This window comes from Balaenoptera acutorostrata, chromosome 19, assembly GCF_949987535.1.
Source record: "Balaenoptera acutorostrata chromosome 19, mBalAcu1.1, whole genome shotgun sequence".
Lineage (NCBI taxonomy): Eukaryota > Metazoa > Chordata > Mammalia > Artiodactyla > Balaenopteridae > Balaenoptera > Balaenoptera acutorostrata.
Window position 1 is genome coordinate 47,377,831 of NC_080082.1, and position 22,930 is coordinate 47,400,760.

Consider the following 22,930-nt stretch of genomic DNA (forward strand, 5'->3'; position numbering starts at 1 on the left):
TGGAAATAGTTAATCAAGTCCAGGAAGCACAGCGTCCCATACAGGATAAATCCAAGGAGAAACACGCCAAGACACATATTAGTCAAACTATCAAAAATTAAACACAAGGAAAAAAATATTGAAAGCAGCAAGGGAAAAACAACAAATAACATACAAGGGAATCCCCATAAGGTTAACAGCTGATCTTTCAGCAAAAACTCTGCAAGCAAGAAGGGAGTGGCAGGACATATTTAAAGTGATGAAAGGGAAAAAACCTACAACCAAGATTACTCTACCCAGCAAGGATCTCATTCAGATTTGATGGAGAAATGAAAACCTTTACAGACAACCAAAGCTAAGAGAATTCAGCACCACCAAACCAGCTTTACAGCAAATACTAAAGGAACTTCTCTAGGCAGGAAACACAAGAGAAGGAAAAGAACTACAATAACAAACCCAAAACAATTAAGAAAATGGTAATAGGAACATACATAGTGATAATTACCTTAAATGTACATGGATTAAATGCTCCAACCAAAAGACATAGACTGGCTGAATGGATACAAAAACAAGACCCGTATATATGCTGTCTACAAGAGACTCACTTCAGACCTAGGGACACATGCAGACTGAAACTGAGGGGATGGAAAAAGATACTCCATGCAAATGGAAATCAAAAGAAAGCTGGAGTACCACTTCTCCTATCAGACAAAACAGACTTTAAAACAAAGACTATTAAGAGACAAAGAAGGACACTACATAATGATCAAGGGATCAATCCAAGAAGAAGATATAACAATTGTAAACATTTATGCACCCAACATAGGAGCACCTCAATACATAAGGCAAATGCTAACAGCCATAAAAGGGGAAATCGACAGTAACACAATCATAGTGGGGGACTTTAACAGCCCACTTTCACCAATGGACAGATCATCCAAAATGAAAATAAATAAGGAAACACAAGCTTTAAATGATACATTAAACAAGATGGACTTAATTGATATTTATAGGACATTCCACCCAAAAACAACAATACACTTTCTTCTCAAGTGCTCATGGAACATTCTCCAAGATAGATCATATCTTGGGTCACAAATCAAGCCTTGGTAAATTTAAGAAAATTGAAATCGTATCAAGTATCTTTTCTGGCCACAACGCTATGAGACTAGATATCAATTACAGGGAAAAAAATCTGTAAACAATGCAAACACATGGAGGCTAAACAATACACTACGTAATAACCAAGAGATCACTGAAGAGATCAAAGAGGAAATCAAAAACTACCTAGAAACAAATGACAATGAAAACACAATGACCCAAAACTTATGGGATGCAACAAAAGCAGTCCTAAGAGGGAAGTTTATAGCAATACAATCCTACCTTAAGAAACAAGAAACATCTCAAATAAACAACCTAACCTTACACCTAAAGCAATTAGAGAAAGAAGAACAAAAAATCCCCAAAGTTAGCAGAAGGAAAGAAATCATAAAGATCAGATCATAAAAAATGAAAAACAAATGAAGGAAATGATAGCAATAATCAATAAAACTAAAAGCTGGTTCTTTGAGAAGATAAACAAAACTGATAAACCATTAGCCAGACTCATCAAGAAAAAAAGGGAGAAGACTCAAATCAATAGAATTAGAAATGAAAAAGGAGAAGTAACAACTGACACTGCAGAAATACAAAGCATCATGAGAGATAACTACAAGCAACTGTATGCCAATAAAATGGACAACCTAGAAGAAATGGACAAATTCTTAGAAAAGCACAACCTTCCAAGACTGAACCAGGAAGAACTAGAAAATATAAACAGACCAATCACAAGCACTGTAATTGAAACTGTGATTAAAAATCTTCCAACAAACAAAAGCCCAGGACCAGATGGCTTCACAGGCAAATTCTATCAAACATTTAGAGAAGAGCTGACACCTATCCTTCTCAAACTCTTCCAAAATATAGCAGTGGGAGGAACGCTCTCAAACTCATTCTACGAGGCCACCATCACCCTGATACCAAAACCAGACAAAGATGTCACAAAGAAAGAAAACTACAGGCCAATATCACTGATGAACATAGATGCAAAACTCCTCAATAAAATACTAGCAAAGAGAATCCAACAGCACATTAAAAGGATCATACACCATGATCAAGTGGGGTTTATCCCAGGAATGCAAGAATTCTTCAATATATGCAAATCAATCAATGTGATACACCATATTAACAAATTGAAGAATAAAAACCATATGATCATCTCAATAGATGCAGAAAAAGCTTTTGACAAAATTCAACACCCATTTATGATAAAAACCCTCCAGAAAGTAGGCATAGAGGGAACTTACCTCAGCATAATAAAGGCCTTATAGGACAAACCCCAGCCAACATCGTCCTCAATGGTGAAAAACTGAAACCATTTCCACTAAGATAAGGAACAAGACAAGGTTGCCCACTCTCACCACTATTATTCAGCATTGTTTTGCAAGTTTTAGCCACAGCAGTCAGAGAAGAAAAAGAAATAAAAGGAATCCAAATCAGAAAAGAAGTAAAGCAGTCACTGTTTGCAGATGACATGATACTATACATAGAGAATCCTAAAGATGCTACCAGAAAACTACTAGAGCTAATCAGTGAATTTGGTAAAGTAGCAGGATACAAAATTAATGCACAGAAATCTCTTGCATTCCTATACACTAATGATGAAAAATCTGAAAGTGAAATTGAGGAAACACTCCCATTTACCATTGCAACAAAAAGAATGAAATACCTAGGAATAAACCTACCTAAGGAGAGAAAAGACCTGTATGCAGAAAACTATAAGACACTGATGAAAGAAATTAAAGACGATACAGATAGGTGGAGAGGTATACCATGATCTTGGATTGGAAGAATCAACATTGTGAAAATGACTACTACCCAAATTAATCTACAGATTCAATGCAGTCCCTATCAGACTACCACTGGCATTATTCACAGAACTAGAGCAAAAAAATTCACAATTTGTATGGAAACACAAAAGACCCTGAATAGCCAAAGCAATCTTGAGAAAGAAAAACAGAGCTGGAGGAATCAGGCTCCCTGACTTCAGACTATACTACAAAGCTACAGTAATCAAGACAGTATGGTACTGGCACCAAAACAGAAATATAGGTCAATGGAACAGGATAGAAAACCCAGAGATAAACCCACGCACATATGGTCACCTTATCTTTGATAAAGGAGGCAAGAATATACAATGGAGAAAAGACAGCCTCTTCAATAAGTGGTGCTGGGAAAAATGGACAGCTACATGTAAAAGAATGAAATTAGAACACTCCCTAACACCATACACAAAAATAAACTCAAAATGTATTAAAGACCTAAATGTAAGGCCAGACACTATCAAACTCTTAGAGGAAAACATAGGCAGAACACTCTATGACATAAATCACAGCAAGATCCTTTTTGACCCCCCTCCTAGAGTAATGGAAGTAAAAACAAAAATAAACAAATGGGACCTAATGAAACTTAAAAGCTTTTGCACAGCAAAGGAAACTATAAGCAAAACAAAAAGACAGCCCTCAGAATGGGAGAAAATATTTGCAAATGAAGCAACTGACAAAGGATTAATCTCCAAAATTTACAAGCAGCTCATGCAGCTCAACATCAAAAAAACAAACAACCCGGGCTTCCCTGGTGGCGCAGTGGTTGAGAATCTGCCTGCTAATGCAGGGAACACGGGTTCGAGCCCAGGTCTGGGAGGATCCCACATGCCGCGGAGCAACTAGCCCGTGAGCCACAATTACTGAGCCTGCGCGTCTGGAGCCTGTGCTCCGCAACGAGAGGCCGCGATAGTGAGAGGCCCGCGCACCGCGATGAAGAGTGGCCCCCGCTTGCCACAACTGGAGAAGGCCCTCGCACAGAAATGAAGACCCAACACAGCCATAAATAAATAAAAAATTAAAAAAAAAACAAACAACCCAATCAAAAACTGGACAGAAGACCTAAATAGACATTTCTCCAAAGAAGATATACACATTGCCAGCAAACACATGAAAGAATGCTCAACATCACTAATCATCAGAGAAATGCAAATCAAAACTACAGTGAGGTATCACCTCACACCAGTCAGAATGGCCATCATCAAAAAATCTACAAACTATAAATGCTAGAGAGGGTGTGGAGAAAAAGGAACCCTCTTGCACTGTTGGTGGGAATGTAAATTGATACAGCCACTATGGAGAATAGTATGGAGGTTCCTTAAAAAACTAAAAATAGAACTACCATACGACCCAGCAATCCCACTACTGGACATATACCCTGAGAAAACCATAATTCAGAAAGAGTCATGTACCACAATGTTCATTGCAGCACTATTTACAATAGCCAGGACATGGAAGCAACCTAAGTGTCCATCAACAGATGAATGGATAAAGAAGATGTGGCACATATATACAATGGAATATTACTCAGTCATAAAAAGAAACGAAATTGCGTTATTTGTAGTGAGGTGGATGGACCTAGAGTCTGTCATACAAAGTGAAGTCAGAAAGAGAAAAACAAATACCATATGCTAACACATATACATGGAATCTTAAAAAAATAAATAAATAATGGTCATGAAGAACCTAGGGGCAGGACGGCAGTAAAGATGCAGACCTACTAGAGAATGGACTTGAGGACACGGGGAGGGGGAAGGGTAAGCTGGGACAAAGTGAGAGAGTGGCATGGACATATATACACTACCAAATGTAAAACAGATAGCTAGTGGGAAGCAGCCACATAGCACAGGGAAATCAGCTTGGTGCTTTGTGACCACCTAGAGGGGTGGGATAGGGAGGGTGGGAGGGATGGAGATGCAAGAGGGAAGAGATATGGGGATATATGTATATGTATAGCTGATTCACTTTGTTATAAAGCAGAAACTAACACACCATTGTAAAGCAATTATACTCCAACAAAGATGTTAAAAAAATAAAAACTTAATAAATAAATATATATAAAAGCTTTTATTTTATCCTTCTTATACCTCTGATGTTTTTCCTTTCTTTGGATCCAAGTTTTTTTTTTAATTAATTAATTAATTAATTTGTTTATTTATTTTTGGCTGCGTTGGGTCTTCATTGCTGCGTGTGGACCTTCTCTAGTTTTGCCAGCGGGGGCCGCTCTTCGTTGCAGTATGTGGGCTTCTCATTGCAGTGGCTTCTCTGTTGCCGAGCATGGGCTGGAGGTGCGCGGGCTTCAGTAGTTGTGGCTCACGGGCTTAGTTGCTCTGTGGCATGTGGGATCTTCCTGGACCAGAGATCAAACCCGTGTCCCCTGCATTGGCAGGCAGATTCTTAACCACTGCGCCACCAAGGAAGTCCCCAAGTTTCTTGATCTATAACATTTACCTTCTTTCTAAAGAACTTCTTTAACATTTCTTACAAGACAGATCTACTAGCAACAAATTTCTTCAATTTTTGTCTGTCTGAGGAGGTCTTACTTCTGCTCACTTTTTTTTTTTAATTTTTATTTATTTATTTATTTATTTGGTTACACCGGGTATTGGTTGCAGCACGTGGGCTCCTTAGTTGCAGCATGTGGACTCTTAATTGTGTCCTGCATGTGGAATCTAGTCATTATTGTTTTAAGTATTTCTTCTGTTCCTTTCTCTCTTCTTCTAGTATTCCCATTACACATAGATTACACCTTTTGTAATTGTCCCTTTTGTGGTTGTATATTCTGTTCTGTTTTTTCCAGTCCTTTTTTTTGTTTGCTTTCTAGTTTTGGAGGTTTCTACCTATTGAGATATCCTCAAGCTTAGAGATTCTTTCCTTAGATGTATCCAGTCCACTAATAGGCCCCATCATAGGCACTCTTCATTTCTCTTATGTATTTTTTATAACTTTTTGGTTCTGATCGCTTTGATTTCTTTTTGGTTCTTTCTTAGAATTTCCATCTCTCTGCTTTCATTGCTCATCTGTTTTCCCAGGCTGTGTATTTTTATTCATTGGAGCTCTTAGGATATTAATCGTAATTGTTTTAAATCACCAGTCTGATGATTCCATCATCCTGCTATATCTGACTCTTGTTTCTTTGCTTGCTCTGTCTCTTCAACTTTGGTTTTTGCCTTTTAGTATGTCTTGTAATTTTTTCTTGATAGTCAGGCATGATGTTCTGGGTAAAAGGCACTGCTGTAGATAGGCCTTTAGAAATGTGGTTGTTAAAAGTGAGGGGAGGGGAAATGTTCTGTAGTCCATAACTAGGTCTCAGTTTTTTAGTAAGCCTTTGTGTCTGGGCTGTGAACTGTACTTGCAGTCCCCTCCCTCCCCAACCTTTGGTGGACAAGATAGCTGGAGTGGGCTGGAGTTGGGTATTTCCTTCCCTCCGGTCAGATATGCTCTGATAAAACTCCAGTAGGTTAGGCTCTGGTTAAATAATTTCTCCTGAGAATAGACCTTGCTAAGAACAGAATGTTCTGGGACTTCCGTGACGTCCAGCAGTTAAGACTCCATGCTTCCACTGCAGGGGGCACAGGTTTGATCTCTGGTGGGGGAACTAAGATCCCACATGCTGCGTGGTGTGCCCCCCGCCCCCACCAAAACAAGCAAACAAACAAAAGAACAGAATGCTCTGGCATATCCCAAAGTGGTTCTTTTACCCATCTGCTGACTGTCTTGTTGTGAAGAAGAGTTCAGGTAACTTACCTGATTTTTGTTAAGTTTGTAATTAAGTATTTAATAAAAATGTCTTTTTAAAAGTATGTTTTCAGTTTCCTAAAAAGATAAACATAATTCTGCTCTTAGGTATTTACCCAAATGATGAAAACTTATATTCACACGAAAACCACACATAAATGTTTAATAGAAGCTTTACTCATAATTGCCAAAACTTAGAAGCAACTAGATGTCCTTCGTTAGAGAAATGGATAAACAAACTGGTACATTCATACAGTGGAATATTATTTAGTGATAGGAGGGGGAAAAAAGAGCTCTCAAGCCATGAAAAGACATGGAGGAACTTTAAATGCAAATGGAAAAGGGAAAGAAACCAGTCTGAAAAGGCTATATACTGTATGATTCCAACTATTATGTGACTTTCTAGAAAAGGCAGAACTATGGAGACAGTAAAAGAATCAGTGATTCCCAGGGATTGGGGGAAGGGAGAGATGAATAGGTGGAGCACAGAGGATATTTAGGGTTGGGAAATTATTCAGCATGATATTATAATGATAGATTCATGGCATAATGCATTTATTAAAATACATAGAACTATACAACACAGTGAGCCCTAATGTAAACTGTAGACTCTAGTTAACATTAATGTATCAATATTGTTTCATCAGATGTAACAAATATTCCACACTGATGCAAGATGTTAATAATAGGAGGAACTGTATGCAGGGGAGAGAGTGGGTAAACCTTAAACATGTTGTAAAAAACTAGTCTGTTAATTTTTTTTTTTCCCCTTGGTTTTTTCTTTTTTTTTTTTTTTTTAATAGCAATCTTTTATTTATTTTTATATTTATTTTTGGCTGTGTTGGGTCTTCGTTTCTGTGCGAGGGCTTTCTCTAGCTGCGGCAAGCGGGGGCCACTCTTCATCGCGGTGCACGGGCCTCTCGCTATCGCAGCCTCTCTTGTTGCAGAGCACAGGCTCCAGACGCACAGGCTCAGTAGTTGTGGCTCACGGGCCCAGTTGCTCCGCGGCATGTGGGATCTCCCCAGACCTGGGCTCGAACCCGTGTCCCCTGCATTGGCAGGCGGATTCTCAACCACTGCGCCACCAGGGAAGCCCAGTCTGTTAATTTTTTTTTTAACTACTTCATTCAGTTCAGATTTTACAAAGTATACCCAATTATGTGAAACAATTATTATTTTGAATAGAAACTTTAATATTATTAATTATCTGTTTTACTTATGAAATCTAAATTGTTGAAGCATTTCAGGACTACTTACATTTTCTGTGAATCTGTAAGTTAGCACAGAGATCATGTTGAAAATTATTTAATTCTTTTCTGCTTTTTTAAGAAATAGAGTGGTATAGAGTATTGATTTTGTGTATTTGTGTATGTGGGTGTGGTTAAATAATATAGAGCAAGGATTTTTCTTATTACTATATTAGAAATCTTTCCAAATACTGTAATAGCTAAAGTAATTTGGGATGTTTGTCCTGATTCTTATAAATTCTTTATAATGTAAAATACTTTGTTTCATTGATTCTGAGATATCCACCCTAGGACATTTTAGCCTCTGAAATCAATATCTCTTATAATCAGTGGCATCTTAGATTCAGTGAAATGTGATGTCTAATAAGTCTTCAGGAGAATAAATTTAATAATTGTTACAGAATCATTGTAATTACTAAAAATGATATGGGATCGTCTGATTTACTTCATATCTTTCAGATGCTCTTTGTGTGGGTATGTATGCAGCCATCCTCCTTCTTTGAAGTCTCATATGTGGAAGCATGCCAGTGACCAAAATTATAACTATGAACAAGTAAACAAGGCTATTAATGATGCAATTTCACAAAGTGGCAGGTATTTGGTCTTACTGTTATATATAAATAGGTTATTATTTATAATTATATATGCATTATATATAAAGTTAGGATTAAATCTGCTAGTCTACATTATAAGCAACTCAAGGTTTGATGTGTTTTCTTTTGTTTTGAAGAGTTCAGGGGAAATCCTCCGCAAAGACTGTATTAAACAGCAGTGAAGAAAGAGCCGATTCTCTCACTGGAAGTTCAGAAAATTTGGTGTCATCCTCAGAGCTGATTTCCCAGGCTCCCAGTGAAGTCGTAGGTACCAATGAGAATGAGAAACTAAACCCTACAAGTAATACCTCATATAGTTTAGAAAAAAACTCCAGTCTGGCCCCTCCTGGCGTGGAATATTGCGTTTTACTCTTCTGTTGTTGTATTTGTGGTTTCGAGTCTACCAGCAAAGAAAATCTTTTGGATCACATGAAGGAGCATGAGGGTGAAATTGTAAACATCATCCTAAATAAGGACCACAACACAACTCTAAACACAAATTAGGTGGAATAGTTATCTGAAGAGGAAAACAGCAGAAGAGGAATCCTTTAAACCACAGTTTGCCCTTTGTGCTGTCCAGTAACTTACTAGGCACAGAAGAAATAGTTGGTGTGATTTTTGAAGAAATGACAGATGTGACTTTGGAACAAAATTTGTAATGTAATAAAAGGAATTCCAAATGGATAAGGGGTAATAATATTTAAGCATTTTGAGTGAGGAGAAGTGGGTTGAGGAGGCAGCAAAGATGTACTCTTATAATAACCCTCTGTTACCTCTTAGTTTGAGTGTATTTATTATTAAAAGCTTGTTATAGTGTAGAAATGCAAGCAAAAGAGTTAAGAAAGGGCTTTTCAGGAACTATTCTAAAACTTACTGTTATGAAAGTGTCACAATCTTAAGCAGAGCTTAATACTTTTCATCCTCAATTTTGACATGAATGACAACCCTCTTGTGAGAAATGGGAGGCACGTGTCTGAGGGTTTTCTGGTATCAACAAGGAAAAAGATCATTACAGGGCTTTGAGATGATCAACCTAAATCTTTAGCCAGATTGATAGGAACAAATCATATACTCAATCTGAGATACATTGCTTTACTCTTTAGAAAGAAAAAAAAGAAAAGAGACCTCTAAATCCAAATCTAGATTGTAAATAGGCGTTTACAAAGTAAATTATTGTCTTAAATTTACAGTGAATGTCTTGTGGGCAAAGGAGGAAAGAGGTGAATTCCCACCAGCCTCAAACCAAATCTCAAGGTTCATAAAAAAGGTGACTGGTTGAGCACAGTGCACTTCTCAGAGGTTCTTTTCAGCATGTTGATGGAATACCCCAGCTTCTCAATAGTTACATAGGCCTTCTAATCCACTCTTCTAAACTAGACCAAGCTTGTTGTCTAAAAACAACAAAGTAGGAAAAATTGCATTTGCTCATCAGACCTTGGAAGTAGTTTGAACTGTTAAATAAAAATCATTTGTGGGAAGAGGAATGAAATTCAAAAGCCCCTTAAAATGAGTACTACTATTGAGATTTTACTTCCTGGAGCTTTTTATTTAGTTATTCTTAGCATAAGAGATACAACCAAATGTGGCTAAAATATAAAAATTCAGGTTGTTTATAAAACGTTTAATAACAAACAAAAACTATTTGGGTTTCTCCTATCCAGGAAATTGTATTTTGTTGGTGTGCAACAGGACACATGGGAAGCCAACTAAAACTCGCCATCAAATAGATGTAATCTTCTCATTAATTACGCATTTGTATTACAGTGCATTTCAAAGAGTGAAGAGAATGGGGGTTTTTTGGTTTTGCTTTTGTAGTTGTGATCATTTACGTATGCATTGTTCTGTTAATGTCAGTTCTGCCTACAAGTCAAAAGGCGGCCAGTGCACCATGCGGTGCACCATCTTCAAGGTGCTCTTTCTGAACTTGACTCTAACATCTTCTAGAGCTGAGGTTGTGACTCTCATAAAGCTTAGAAAACATCGAAAACAGAATTTCTTGAATAGGATACTCTGTAGACACATTTTAGGAAAGAATTCTCTTCCCAAAGTCCAGGTATGAATCGAATGAATTAACATTTTTCAGATAGCATTAGGAACTATTTAAGTGGGGCCAAGTAACCTGAAATACTGTCTGATTTGCGTGGGGGTTTTTTGTGTTTTTTTTTTAATTTGCTTTTTAAAATCTAATTTGATGATGATATTTGAACAAACAGAGTTGATTATAAGTTTGCAACTCTTTAATTTACGTAGCTTTAGTTTATTTGTGAAAGTTAATCCATTTCTGATATCTGTTTTTTAAAAGAGAAAATGGATTCATATATACTAAACTATATCCCCCAAATCCACATGCAGTGGGTTTTCTCATTTTCTCCTGTTTTCAGAATTAAAACACAGTTGTATTTCATTTCAAATTCAAAAATAAACTAAAATATTTTAAATGGTTCCATTATTACTATATTGTTCCCACTTAGTTTTTTCATTACTGGTAGCTCTGACTCAATGTTTCTTTATAAAAATCTATTATTCTGAAAATTAACAACCTTAGAAGAGTTTTTGTTTTATAAATTTTCCTTGGCTTTAATTTTATATAATCATTTGGAAAATACTAATAACCAAAAAAATTCCCAAAATTTCAACAGTGTGTTTTTAAATTAACTTTCTTCATTTCCTTAAACTACTTCCATTGATTGTTACTTAAATTTTCCATTTGGAATCATGAATTTAAAATTTCCCTAGCTCATGGGAAAAAATTAACCCAGAAGTTCAAAAGTCTTTAAATATTCATCTGCTTCCAGCCTAAAATATCTTCAAAAGCTTTCTCTTGGCCTATAGGAGGAACCATATACCAAGGATGTTGTGTACCTTCCCATTATGGTTTTGTGGCAAGCCTTAAGTTAACCCTCCCCACTAAGAACAATTGAATATGATGAAGACTAAATATGCAATTTTAATTATAGAATATATATTTTAAAAATCAACAGGAATTCCCTTTATAGGAATAACATTTACTGGTACTAGATCTTTTGCCATGTAAAGCTCAGTATTTGTTTTCCACTCTGAACACTTACAATTCTAAGATTTGACAGTGAAAATAGTTTCTAAAACACTTACTGGATAAGGCAAAGGTGGGGAGGGGGAAGATGATGCATTCTGATCATTATAAATAATACTTTTTCAGGGCTCTATCATTTTCTCTCTTTCTCTAATAATCCAGAATGTGGTCGGTATCCCCAGTGTTCTAACAGTACCATGCCTGTATTCCAGGTGACCTGTAGACTTCAAGTTCTGTGTCCCAGCCAGTGCAGTGTAGTGACACTGACGGAAGCCTTTATTCTAGATCTTTCATCTATTTGAGGTAGCTATCAGTGGCTTTGTTATTATTTTCTTTGTCTTTTCTCACAAAGCAAATGGTGGGCACCTATGTTTACATTGTATCTTCCTGCAGTGTACTTGGCTTGACAAAGACAAGCAGGCTTCTCTTTTGAGACTTATTATATTTTTAGTTTTCATAGACACTTATTTAATCTTTTTTTATTGTACAGCAAGGTGCTCTAAGTAATATTCTATAAAATATATTTAATAGAGATTTGAGTTTGATATTCATGGACATGAATACATGTATTTTTTTAAGAAATAAGTATTGTGTAACACTATGGCATTGCTTCTATAGCCAAAGTCTAAAAATTTCTGGAACACTGACATGTAAAGACTACAGTTAATTCTGACACTGTATCTTATTAAAATAGGATGATTTGCATTTTGTAAAATTATCCTGCACATCAAGCTGCATGCCTTAACGCCTAAAACTCTAGGATTGTTTTCATGGTAGAACAGTTTATCTGTTCAACAAACAGTGAAGCAAGGTCTTAGCGCTTCTTTAACTACCTTTGGAAATACTGTACAATGTTAGAATAATTTATTTTGCTTTACAGAAGTTTGTCATGTATTGACTTTAATATTGTATTTTGGTAATAAATTTTTTGTTAAAAACACTTGCCTCTAAGTTTTATTAACAAAAAGTTATATCCATTCTTATTTTGGAAATGTTGATTTAATCACTTAGAAATTTGGATTTAAATAATGAAGAACTTCCCCAGGCTTAAACTAAGGCTTATGATTACCCTTTGGTAACATGTTAAACTATTGATGACTAGCATTAAACTGTGTTACACAAAGGTAATTGAAAAAGCATTTAGATTGTTTTAATCTTTTTAAAACTTCAATCTAGGAACTCCCCTGGTGGCGCAGTGGTTACGAATCCACCTGCCAATGCAGGGGACACGGGTTCAACCCCTGGTCCGGGAAGATCCCACATGCCTCAGAGCAACTAAGCCCATGTGCCACAACTACTGAACCTGCGCTCTAGAGCCAACGAGCCACAGCTACTGAGCTCGTGCCTAGAGCCCATGCTCCACAGCAAGAGAAGCCACTGCAATGAGAAGCCCACAAACCACAACGAAGCGTAGCCCCCGCTCACTGCAACTGGAGAAAGCCCACGCACAGCAATGAAGACCCAACGCAGTCAAAAATAAATAAATTTAAAAAAATTTTTTTTAATTCAATCTAATTTTGTAGTTTTTTTCCTTGCTACACAGTTCTTCACTTTATCTTCCAAATCACATCCTTATACGCTTTAAATTCTGATGTAGTCAAAGTGCTAAAGTAGCTCTCTTAACGGCAGTTAGCATTTTGCACTTGCATTGATCTGTTGCATTGGCAAGTGAAGCTAACGTCATCTGACTATATCATTGGTCTAGTTACACATTTGTGCCCTAGAATCCTGGGCTACCTCGGCTGCAAGTGTCTGAGGCCAAATATTTCTCCCAAAAAGCTTTAATCCCTTGTCCTATCTCCCCAGGGGCAACATAATTATGTCCTGTCTTTTAAGAGCCAAATCCCAACACTGTCGCTAACCTCCGGATAGTTGTAGAAATCTCAGCACAAAAGATCCAGAACATGTGCAACTTGGTAGCCACCAGCCACACGTGGCTATTGAGCACTTGTAATATGACTAGCACTTGTAATATGTTGTATGTATAATATACAACAGTTCTGAAGACATCGTTTTTTAAAAAAGTATCGCATTAATAGTTTTTTATATTGATTACTTGTTGAAATGATATTTGGGATATTTTGGGTTAAATAATATTAAAATTAATTTCACCTGTTTTTCTATGTAGCTACTATAAAATTTTAAATTGCATATGTGGCTCACATCGTATTTCTGTTGGACAGTGGTGGTATAGAAGGATTAGTAAACTGACAGCCCTTGTTTCAAATCTGGCCTGCCATCCATTTTTGTAAATAGTTTTATTGGAACACAGCCACACCCAGTCATTTACATACTGTATATGGCTATTTTTGAGGTACAACAGCAGCACTGAGTAGTTGTTACAAAGACTGTATGCACCACAAAGCCCAAATTATTTACTATCTGCTTAATAGTAAATCGTTTGATTGAGTTTGCTGACCTGTGACCTAGAACAATGGTATGATCTGTGCTTTAAAGCTCCCAGGAAAAAAAAGCTTATAAAGAAAGCTTTATATAGCATTATTTTATAAATATATTATTTCGTCTCCTGTTCTTCTACAGCTCTACCCATAAATTATGACTTCAACCTATTTCATCATCTCCACTCCATAAAGCCAAACAATTTGTTGGAAATAACAACATAATTAAATAATAAATAATGCCACTTTTAAAAAGTATTGTTTTCCTCCTGACAACCTTATGGTGCTGATGGTACCCTCTCTGCTTCACCCTTTCTGTGATGTGGTCATGCCACCGGCATATCTAACTGCAGTAGGAGGTAACCGTGGCAGCTAATCCACTCAGCTGCGGTGACCATTGACTTGCATAATCCAGGATATAAAGAAGAGTCTTAGACACACCTCTTTACGATGAATAACTTGTCTGACTCTAAAACCAGATTCTGGGGTGGGGTGGCGGTTGTAGTTGGCTTTGATGTAGAACTGTTGACTAAATTGGCAGATTAAGAAAAAGTCGCAGTATTCGCCTACATAGGTTCTTCGAATCAAGCAGCAAAGATGTAAAATGAACATTTTTGGCCCTATAAGTTCTCAGGGGAGTTTCTGTTTTTAATTGGTGCCATACAATAGATAGAATGTTTTGGTTTATATCTTAGAATCCAAATGACTGTAAGATGCTTAAGCCATTTCCAGAGTCCTAGACGTGCAGCAAAATCTAGTTTGCGTGTTGTGTTGGGGGACTGTAGACCTCATTTTTCTGGTGGTACATTAATATATACTGCATCCAGTTTTCTCACTTAGACCATAAAGTGTTTGTAAGGTTATGACATACTTGGTTTTTTCTATTGATTTTTTTCCCCAGTATGAGTAATTCCTGTTTAAATTGTTTGCCTTACGAAAGTTGATTCTAGGAGATCTTCCTTTGAATTAAAAGTTTAATTTTAGGCATCTAATATAAATTCTTACCATTATAGAACAAAATCATAAGATATTGGTGGTGTTTTGTTTCCTAACTCAACCACGTTTACACCAGTTGTGTCACTTAATCCAGAGAGTAAAGGCACCGTTCGGGAACAGTTTGCAAAACTGAATGTAAGACAGATACTTCCATGACAACGCTGAGGTAGATGGGGCCTTTGTTTGAAAAGGACATGATGTGTTAGGTGGATGGAGTTTTATTTACACAAATCAGAAAATAATGAATCCTTGACCATGAGCTGGTAAAACAGACCCAACTACTTTATCTTTCTGATTTCTCAGCTTTATCCTCTGTTAAAAGGAAAAATTAAGAATAATTATCCATGTCATTGCCACTGGTATCAGTAATTGTAAAATGTTTTTTGAGTTATTAATAAAGTATGTCATCTTAAATATGTACACAATAGACAATTATGAACTGAAGAGACCCTCAACAAAATAAAACAAGTTATTCATTTTTCAGGTCTTTTATTAGTACCTAATGTTATTTAAAGGCTTAGTGCACATCTCCAGATTTCTGGGTTTTTTCTACTTGTCATTTTATTAATTTTAGTATCCATACTTCAGCAATAATGTGGCTGCATTTTACTGAAATAGACACATCAATCTACATCTTGTTCTTTTTTGTTTGTATCTGCAATCCCATTTAAATTTAGTATTTCCAACCACAAAAGGTGTTAGAAAATTCTATTTCAGGCTAATGAGAAAAAGTACAGCAGGATACGGTTCAGACCATAAGCTGTATTTCTGATCCTCTACAGCTCACATTCTACAAAAAATAGTTATGCTGAAATAATTAAATAATTGTAGGAAACCAGCAGTTTCCAAGTTATCTTCATCCTCCAAGCCCTTCTCCATATGAAGCATGAGAATACAATTGGTGAGGTCGTGCCTTTCCATAATGCTGAGATTGGAATCCACGCAGGGTATCACCCTGTAGGTTAAAAAACTCTAAAATGAGGCTCTTCAGAATCTGTGCCGAGCTGGAGCACCCCTGTGCTCCGTGTGCAAATGCTGATAAAGAGGCTCCAGTGTACTATGTGACACTTGTTAAAACTCACTTTGTAATCACAGGGAAAAAGTAAGTGTGGATCTTCCTAATGGGAAAGCGGTCACTGTGTCCCATCTGAAGCAAGGGGAGGACATGGGTGGTGGACGGCCTGCCAGCTGCACACTGAGTGGGTATTTTGCTACCTCAGCTGGTTTGGAATATAGTTTGGCTTTACCTTTTTGAACCTCTTGTAAGTTCAGTTATGTCTTCTATTTTCTGAAATGTGAAATTGATTTTATAATACCAACCTCAGAGAGTTATGTGGACTAAATGAGAAGATCGTCTATAAGATACCTAGTTGAGTTCTGACACTTCTGGATGGTGTTGGTTCGAAGCCATGTGACCTTGAGTAAGGCATTCAACCTTTTTTTGAGCCTCAGTTTCTTCATCAGTAAAACAGATGGTAATACTTAAACCTTGTAGGGTTGTTGTGAAGATCAGCAACCATGTGTATAAAGGGTCTGGCCATCTGTGGGCTCAAACAGTGGTTCCTATCATGGTTTGAGCACTCACTGTGTGTGCTGGGGGCAGGGACGCATTAAACGCCCTTATAAATCATGGTATCAAAGCTACCTGTTACAGCCTTGGAAAGGACTCTAAGAGCCATACTGCTTTGTGTTTTGAGGAAGGATACTCACAACAAAATATCGTATCTCTTAAAATATACCCAAAAAAGACAAACCTGGTACCTAGAATATTGTATACAATTCATGTCACGTCTTAAAAGACAACAGCCTGGGAGAAAGTGTCAGAACATTACCCTGTTACCATCACATTAAGTTCATATAATCATTCTCTCACACCTATAAACCGCCATTAAGGACTATGTGGAAATGGCCCTTTCCCTAAATCAGCTGATGAGCGGGCAGCATTGGCAAAACTTAGCCCCAAGGAAAGAGAATGGTATTTCAAGTTGTATATGCTCAGTATAATCAGCCACTAACTATACAGGATTGAGTGCCATGCACTGGACCATTAGGGAAAGGTAACAGTTCTTGGAAACGGTGAGAAATGGCCTGGCTCATCAGACCATGCAAAGCTCTCACACGGAACTCAGTCTTCTAACCATCTCACAAGGACTGTTTCACCTGCAGGACTCAGGTGCAGAGCAATCCTAATTCTGAAGCATACCTGCAGTCCAGCCCTAAAGCCAGCCTCTTCATATGGGCTGCTGTCCTGTGGGCCTGGGATGTAGCTCTCCTAGTTTCACCGAGGAGACTTATGACCAGGTAGGAAAACGGCAGAAGGGGCAAAGATAAAATCCAGACCAGCATTTGCGTTTAACCACTATCCACTGATGTAACTTAACATTATTTCCAGTCTCCCCCCACACCCCCAACACACACACACATACACTTATGCATAGTGAAAATACAAAAGTTAACCTCTAGAATTTGGCTGGTGTTCCAACCACCAAAACTTAATCTGTATCAGCGTTTCAACCTTTTTTTCATTATCACATCCCTAAGGAACTTTTTTTTAGACCTTTTTTTCCTGATCACCCCCCTCCATGAAATTTGAATACCTTAGATATACTGTATATCTGCACTTTATACATTAAAAGAATAAGGTTTTTTTCAACCCCCAAGAGCCAATTTTCTCCCTATTGTGGGTGGAGGGGGTAATATCACCACGGAGAATGTATGCTCCTATAAATGAACTGGTTGGTGACAGTTGTGAGAGGAAACAAACTTTGTTTCCTGGTATCTTGACTGAAAAAAATTTAAAGCCATCAAGAGACTGTGATTAAAAACCTCTCAGAGGTAGCTGTATTCGTTCCTCCATCATATGGGGAGCACAAAAGGACAGAGCCTACCTACTCCAATCTCCACACAACTATTGGGGTCCTTTGAGTCCTAGCAGCTTTCAGGCCTGGTGAGATGCAATCAAGCCTGTGAATTCCTAAGCATAAGTCCTTCAGGCTAGTTTATCAACATCCATGGGTGGACTCAGGAAGATTTGGGGACAGAACGTGGTAAGTGTTAGTGAAAATCCAACCCAGTGCTAGATTAGCCATAATTTAAGGCATGATAAAATATCTGAATTTGAGGGTATGAGAAACACATACATTTCTGGCTGAAAGTCCTACTTCGTCCTACAAAAAAAAAAAAAATCCCAAGCCAGACAGTATACCTCGGCATCTGTTAGTAGGAAATGTCTATTTCTAGGGTTTTTAGACACCTGTTGTATGTATACCTGTTTTGCAGGGAATGACATTAGAACAGTCCAAGGGAACAAACTGGAAAGACCAGCCAAGGCCACTGGTTTGTGGACTAGAAGAGCCAACTTCTAGGAATGATCACACTTCGCCAAAAGCTTATTATGTGATAAAGCACCATCATCTGCTTTAATTGGATAACCTGACTATTCATGTCCTTATTCAAAAACATACAATAGTTATTCTAACCATGGAAATGGAAAAGAAAGGCATAGGTGGAAACAGCAGACAAGTAGAAGGAAGAAGAGTAGCAGGTGTTGAAGAAAATGAACCAACATTGACAATGTTTAAATATTTTGTTAATTTTATTTAATAGAGTCCTTGGATAATTATGCACCTATGCTAATCTGCCTATAAATTTCATTCTTCTAAACCATTACAAATCTAGTTAATACAAAGTTGATCAAAGGAAGAGAGAAAAAGTAACTAACAACATTACATAATACCTTTTCTTAAGAATCTGCCAGAGAAGGAGGCAAGTATTTTAAAGGCGGGGTTGGAGGGGGGGCACGGGGAAGGACTCAGGTGTAATGTTGATTCCTGTGCAACTCTGGAATGATCTGTGAGCACCGAGAAAGCTGATATCCAGGACTGAGCATGGGTTGCCGAAGACTAAGAGTGCCAAACTAGGCTCGAAAGAATGCCGTAGACACAGCTGATCTCTGAGGTCTCTGACATGGGTCATACACAAGGAGTGTATAAAACAACCCATGGGATGTAGGAAGAACATATTAGGATTTCCATATATTGCAGTACATAATGTGTATATATATGTATGTATACACACACATATACGTGCACACGTTCACACACGGAGAGGACAAAATTTTTGATTGATGAAGTTGTGAGATCAAAAAGTTTGGAGACCACTGCTCTGACTTTTATTAAGACACTTGAAAAACCAACCCTGTGGACGAGGTGGCAAAATAAGAATTGCATGAAACTATTGTTGCGAAAATATGTGTAAGTGGGCCAAACTGTCTTCAACTGAATATGTGTTTCTGTAAAAGAATACTCAGTATTGTAAAGATCTCATTTCTCTCAAAGACTTCTTTACCTTTTATACAATTCCAGTAAAACAATCTCCATGGATTCTTTTTTGGAAACTGGTAAAAGATTATAAAGTTTATATGAGCAAGAAAATATGCAAAACTTGCCAGAACATGTGTTTAAAAGAAATACAGTATGTAGAACTGTTGCAAACTAGTTCTTTTTAAAAATCATTTAAACACAATAATGAGTTTACAAATAGGCCATATACGTACTGGAATTAGTATGTGATACAGATAATTCAAATCAGTAAGGTAAGAATGATGGTGAAACAACTGATTCTCCAATTAGAAAAAAAATTGTCAGATCTCTCTCTTCATATTAAAAAGATGCAATATCTTTTAAAACTAGGAAAAAGTATTTTTAAAATTTTACAATCTTGGGATGGTAAAGGTTTTCCTAAGTATGTTGGAAAAACCCAGAAGCTATAAAGGGAAGATGATACATTTGATAACATAAAATGGAAAACCAATGCAAAGCGAAACACACCATATGAAGTACACAACACTGAGAAAATATCTGCCAGGTATACAACAGAAAGTTAATATCCAGGGACTTCTGTGGCGGTCCAATGGTTAAGACTCCGCGCTTCCATTGCAAGGAGCGCGGGTTCGATCACTGGTCAGGGAACTAAGATCCCACATGCCACGTGGTGCGGCCAAAAAAAAATGTTGAAATCCATAATCTATAACTAATCCCTTTATATAAAGATTAAATCGATGACTGGCCAAAGAACATGAAAACATAAATCACAGAAAAAGAAATACAAACAGCCAATAATGTCCTGATATATCTCCACCTCACTAATACATTTAAAATGATATATCATTTGTCACCTAAGATTGGCAAAGATGAAAAATATCCATTGTTGGCAAGGACATGGAGAAATAAGCCCCGTAATGCACATTGGTGGAGGTGTAAAGTAATACAATTTTTAACCTTTTGTAATATAGTTTGCCAATGTTTATCCTAATTTAAATTCTAGCAATTCTATTTCTAGAAATATATCCTAAAGAATTACATAAATATAAGGATATTCTCTATGCATTGCTTGTAATAGGGTAAAGCTAGAAACAATCTAAATGTCCAATTAGAGGGGAATATTAAATAAATTATGATACATCCATATACAGGATGACTACTATATCGACTACCCATCATTGTGTAACAAAATTACCCCTAAACTTAGTGGCTTTAAAACAAACATAAACACTTATTATTCTTATCATATCTGTGCATGAGATATTTGGGAGTGGCATGGATGACACGGAGCTGGCAGATCTTCCTCCTAGGTGGCTCACTCACATGGCAGGCTGGTTGCTGGCCAGAGGCCAGGTGCCACCCATGTGGCCTTCTCTACACGATGTTTGAGTGTCCTCACAACATGGTGGCTGGCATCCCCCTTAAGTGTGCAATCTAAGAGAGGATAAGGCTAAAACTAGGATGTCTTTATGACCTGGCCTCAGAAGTCCCACAGGTCACTTCCACTGTATTCTATGAATCACACAGAACAGCTATGATTCAGTGAGATGGGAGTGTATAAATACCAAGCAGCAAGGATCATTTAAGCTGAAATTTAAAGGCTGAATAGTAGTTAAGTCAGGCACTTATAAAAACTTTGAAATTTATGAATAGGAAGTAGGGATGAGGCTGGAGAGGTGAATGGAGCCTGACTCAGCAGTACTTTCAAGCTTGTTAAGGAGCTTTTTATATAAAGCCAGTAAGCCACCAAAAGACTTGTATCTTAGTAAGATCAGTATGTTTTCTATATGGAGGGTGACTGAGTGGACAAGGCCAGAGGGCAGGAATGGAAGTAAGGCAATCGGTTAGCAGACTACTGAAATGATCCAGACAAAAAATGGTGCCTTGGATTACAGTAGTGGCAATGGAGATGGGGAAAAGTTGGGCAAGTTCTGAGATATTTAGGAATAAACCCAATGGGACTCAAGGTTTGACTGGATATATGGGTTACACAATAGGGAGGAATCAAGTTTGGCTCCTAAGTTATTGACAGCAATTAGGAAAAGGGGGCACATGGGATGAAACATAGGTTTGGGGATTAGAAAAAGTTTAATTTTTAACGAGTTGAGTTTGAGTGCTCTGCACACATGGCAATTTCCAATAGGCACTAAACATATGGGACCTGGCTGTCAGGAGCTATGCCTGGACATAAAAACTTAGGAGTCATCAGAATATCACTGGAAATGGGAGCCATGAGCCAGAGAGGAAGAGGAGTTTACAATGAGACTGAAAAGGAGTGCCAGAAAGGTAGACAGAGGAGGAATACTGGGAGAGTCTATTACCACAGAAGACAGGAGTGATCCAGAGTGTTCACACTACTAAGCCAAACTATTTAAAACTGAACAAACATCGTACATCAGACAGGAAAAAGCCAATGGAGAAGGAGAGCTCTCTCCCTTGGTCCAACGCAAGATGCTTTTATGGGAAGGATGTGACTTCCCATAAGAAGACATTAATGACTTCTAGTGCAGTGCTTCTCAAAAGTGTGACGTACATACAAATAACCTGGAGATTATATTAAAATGCAGATTCTGATTCAGTAGGCCTTGGGGAGAGACGGAGAGCCAGCATTTCTAAGGTCCTAGGTGATGCCAGCACTGCTGGGCCACAGACAATATTTTGAGTAGCAAGGTCCTACTATGGCTTTCAAACTTTGCTGAACACAGACTCACATGGAGAACTTCTTAAAACAAATTATTGGTCCCTGACCCCTACAAATTATGATTCGGTAGGTGTGAGTAGAACCTGATAATTTCCAACAAGCTCCCTGATGATGTTGATAGTGATGCCACAGGTTTCCAGGCCATACTTTTGAGCTGAACTGTTCCAGCACAACGTAACTATTGCTGGCCCCAACAGAGGGAAAGCCAGATCCCATTGGGTTTCAAAACACAATGCAAACAAGTATTCCTGTAGACCTCTGCAGTCACAGCCCATGACCAGAGCTCAATGGGGGCAAAGGTCTACTGCTCATTACCCATCACCCCCATGGTTGCTGTATCAGAAGGGATTCATTCTTAATTAACTTATTTATTACCAAGACTTACCCTCAGCAGTGGATGTCTATTTCTCGCAAAGCTTTACTTTGCTTAGTAAAGCCATTTCATATGAAAACAAGCAGCTGCTAACAAGTACTATTTCCTTTTCTCAAGGGATGCATGTTTCACAACAGACTCATTTTTTTCTCCAGTGAGCGAGACAATTTAAGAAAAAACCCTATATAATAAGGTGGGAAGGAGAGGGGGAATTCTACTTAAGGAGGAATCAATTCACATATGTATTTATTAAACACACAAATGTATTTTATGTAAGGCATCTTAAGGTGAAAGAGAAAGATTATAACCATACAGTCCCTGTTCTCAAGTCCATAACATGAAAAAAAGACACCAACAATCATGTTAAACACGACAAATGCCATCTGAAAAAACAGCTGACATTTATTTTTATTAAAACCACCAGCAGATACCTCAACCCATTGGCACAGAATGTGTGTTTGTTATTAACAGCAACAGACACACAAAGGAGGAGGAAAATATCAAAGAGGGGTAACAAGGAAAGGCACCTGGCTGAAGTAATTCCTGGAATTAGACAGATGGGCAGTCCTCTTCACAGGTGGAAGACCCAGAGGACCATTCCTTAATAAA

General features: G+C 37.6%; 1 protein-coding gene across 7 annotated transcripts in view; it reads left to right on the forward strand.

Moving 5' to 3' along the window:
• The window catches only part of ZNF507 (zinc finger protein 507), a 48,325-nt gene extending 35,268 nt beyond the window's left edge, over nt 1–13,057 (forward strand). For 2 of the 7 annotated variants that reach the window (XM_007165040.3, XM_057534442.1), the window contains 2 exons: nt 8,345–8,479; nt 8,616–12,677. In XM_007165040.3, the coding sequence (XP_007165102.2) occupies nt 8,345–8,479; nt 8,616–8,982 (502 nt within the window). In that variant the 3' untranslated portion in view covers nt 8,983–12,677. Of the gene's footprint in view, nt 1–8,344; nt 8,480–8,615; nt 12,678–12,706 lie in introns of those variants that run through there. The other 5 variants (XM_007165043.2, XM_057534441.1, XM_007165042.2 and 2 more) reach the window with 5 other exon arrangements.
• Nucleotides 13,058–22,930: the final 9,873 nt, after the last annotated feature.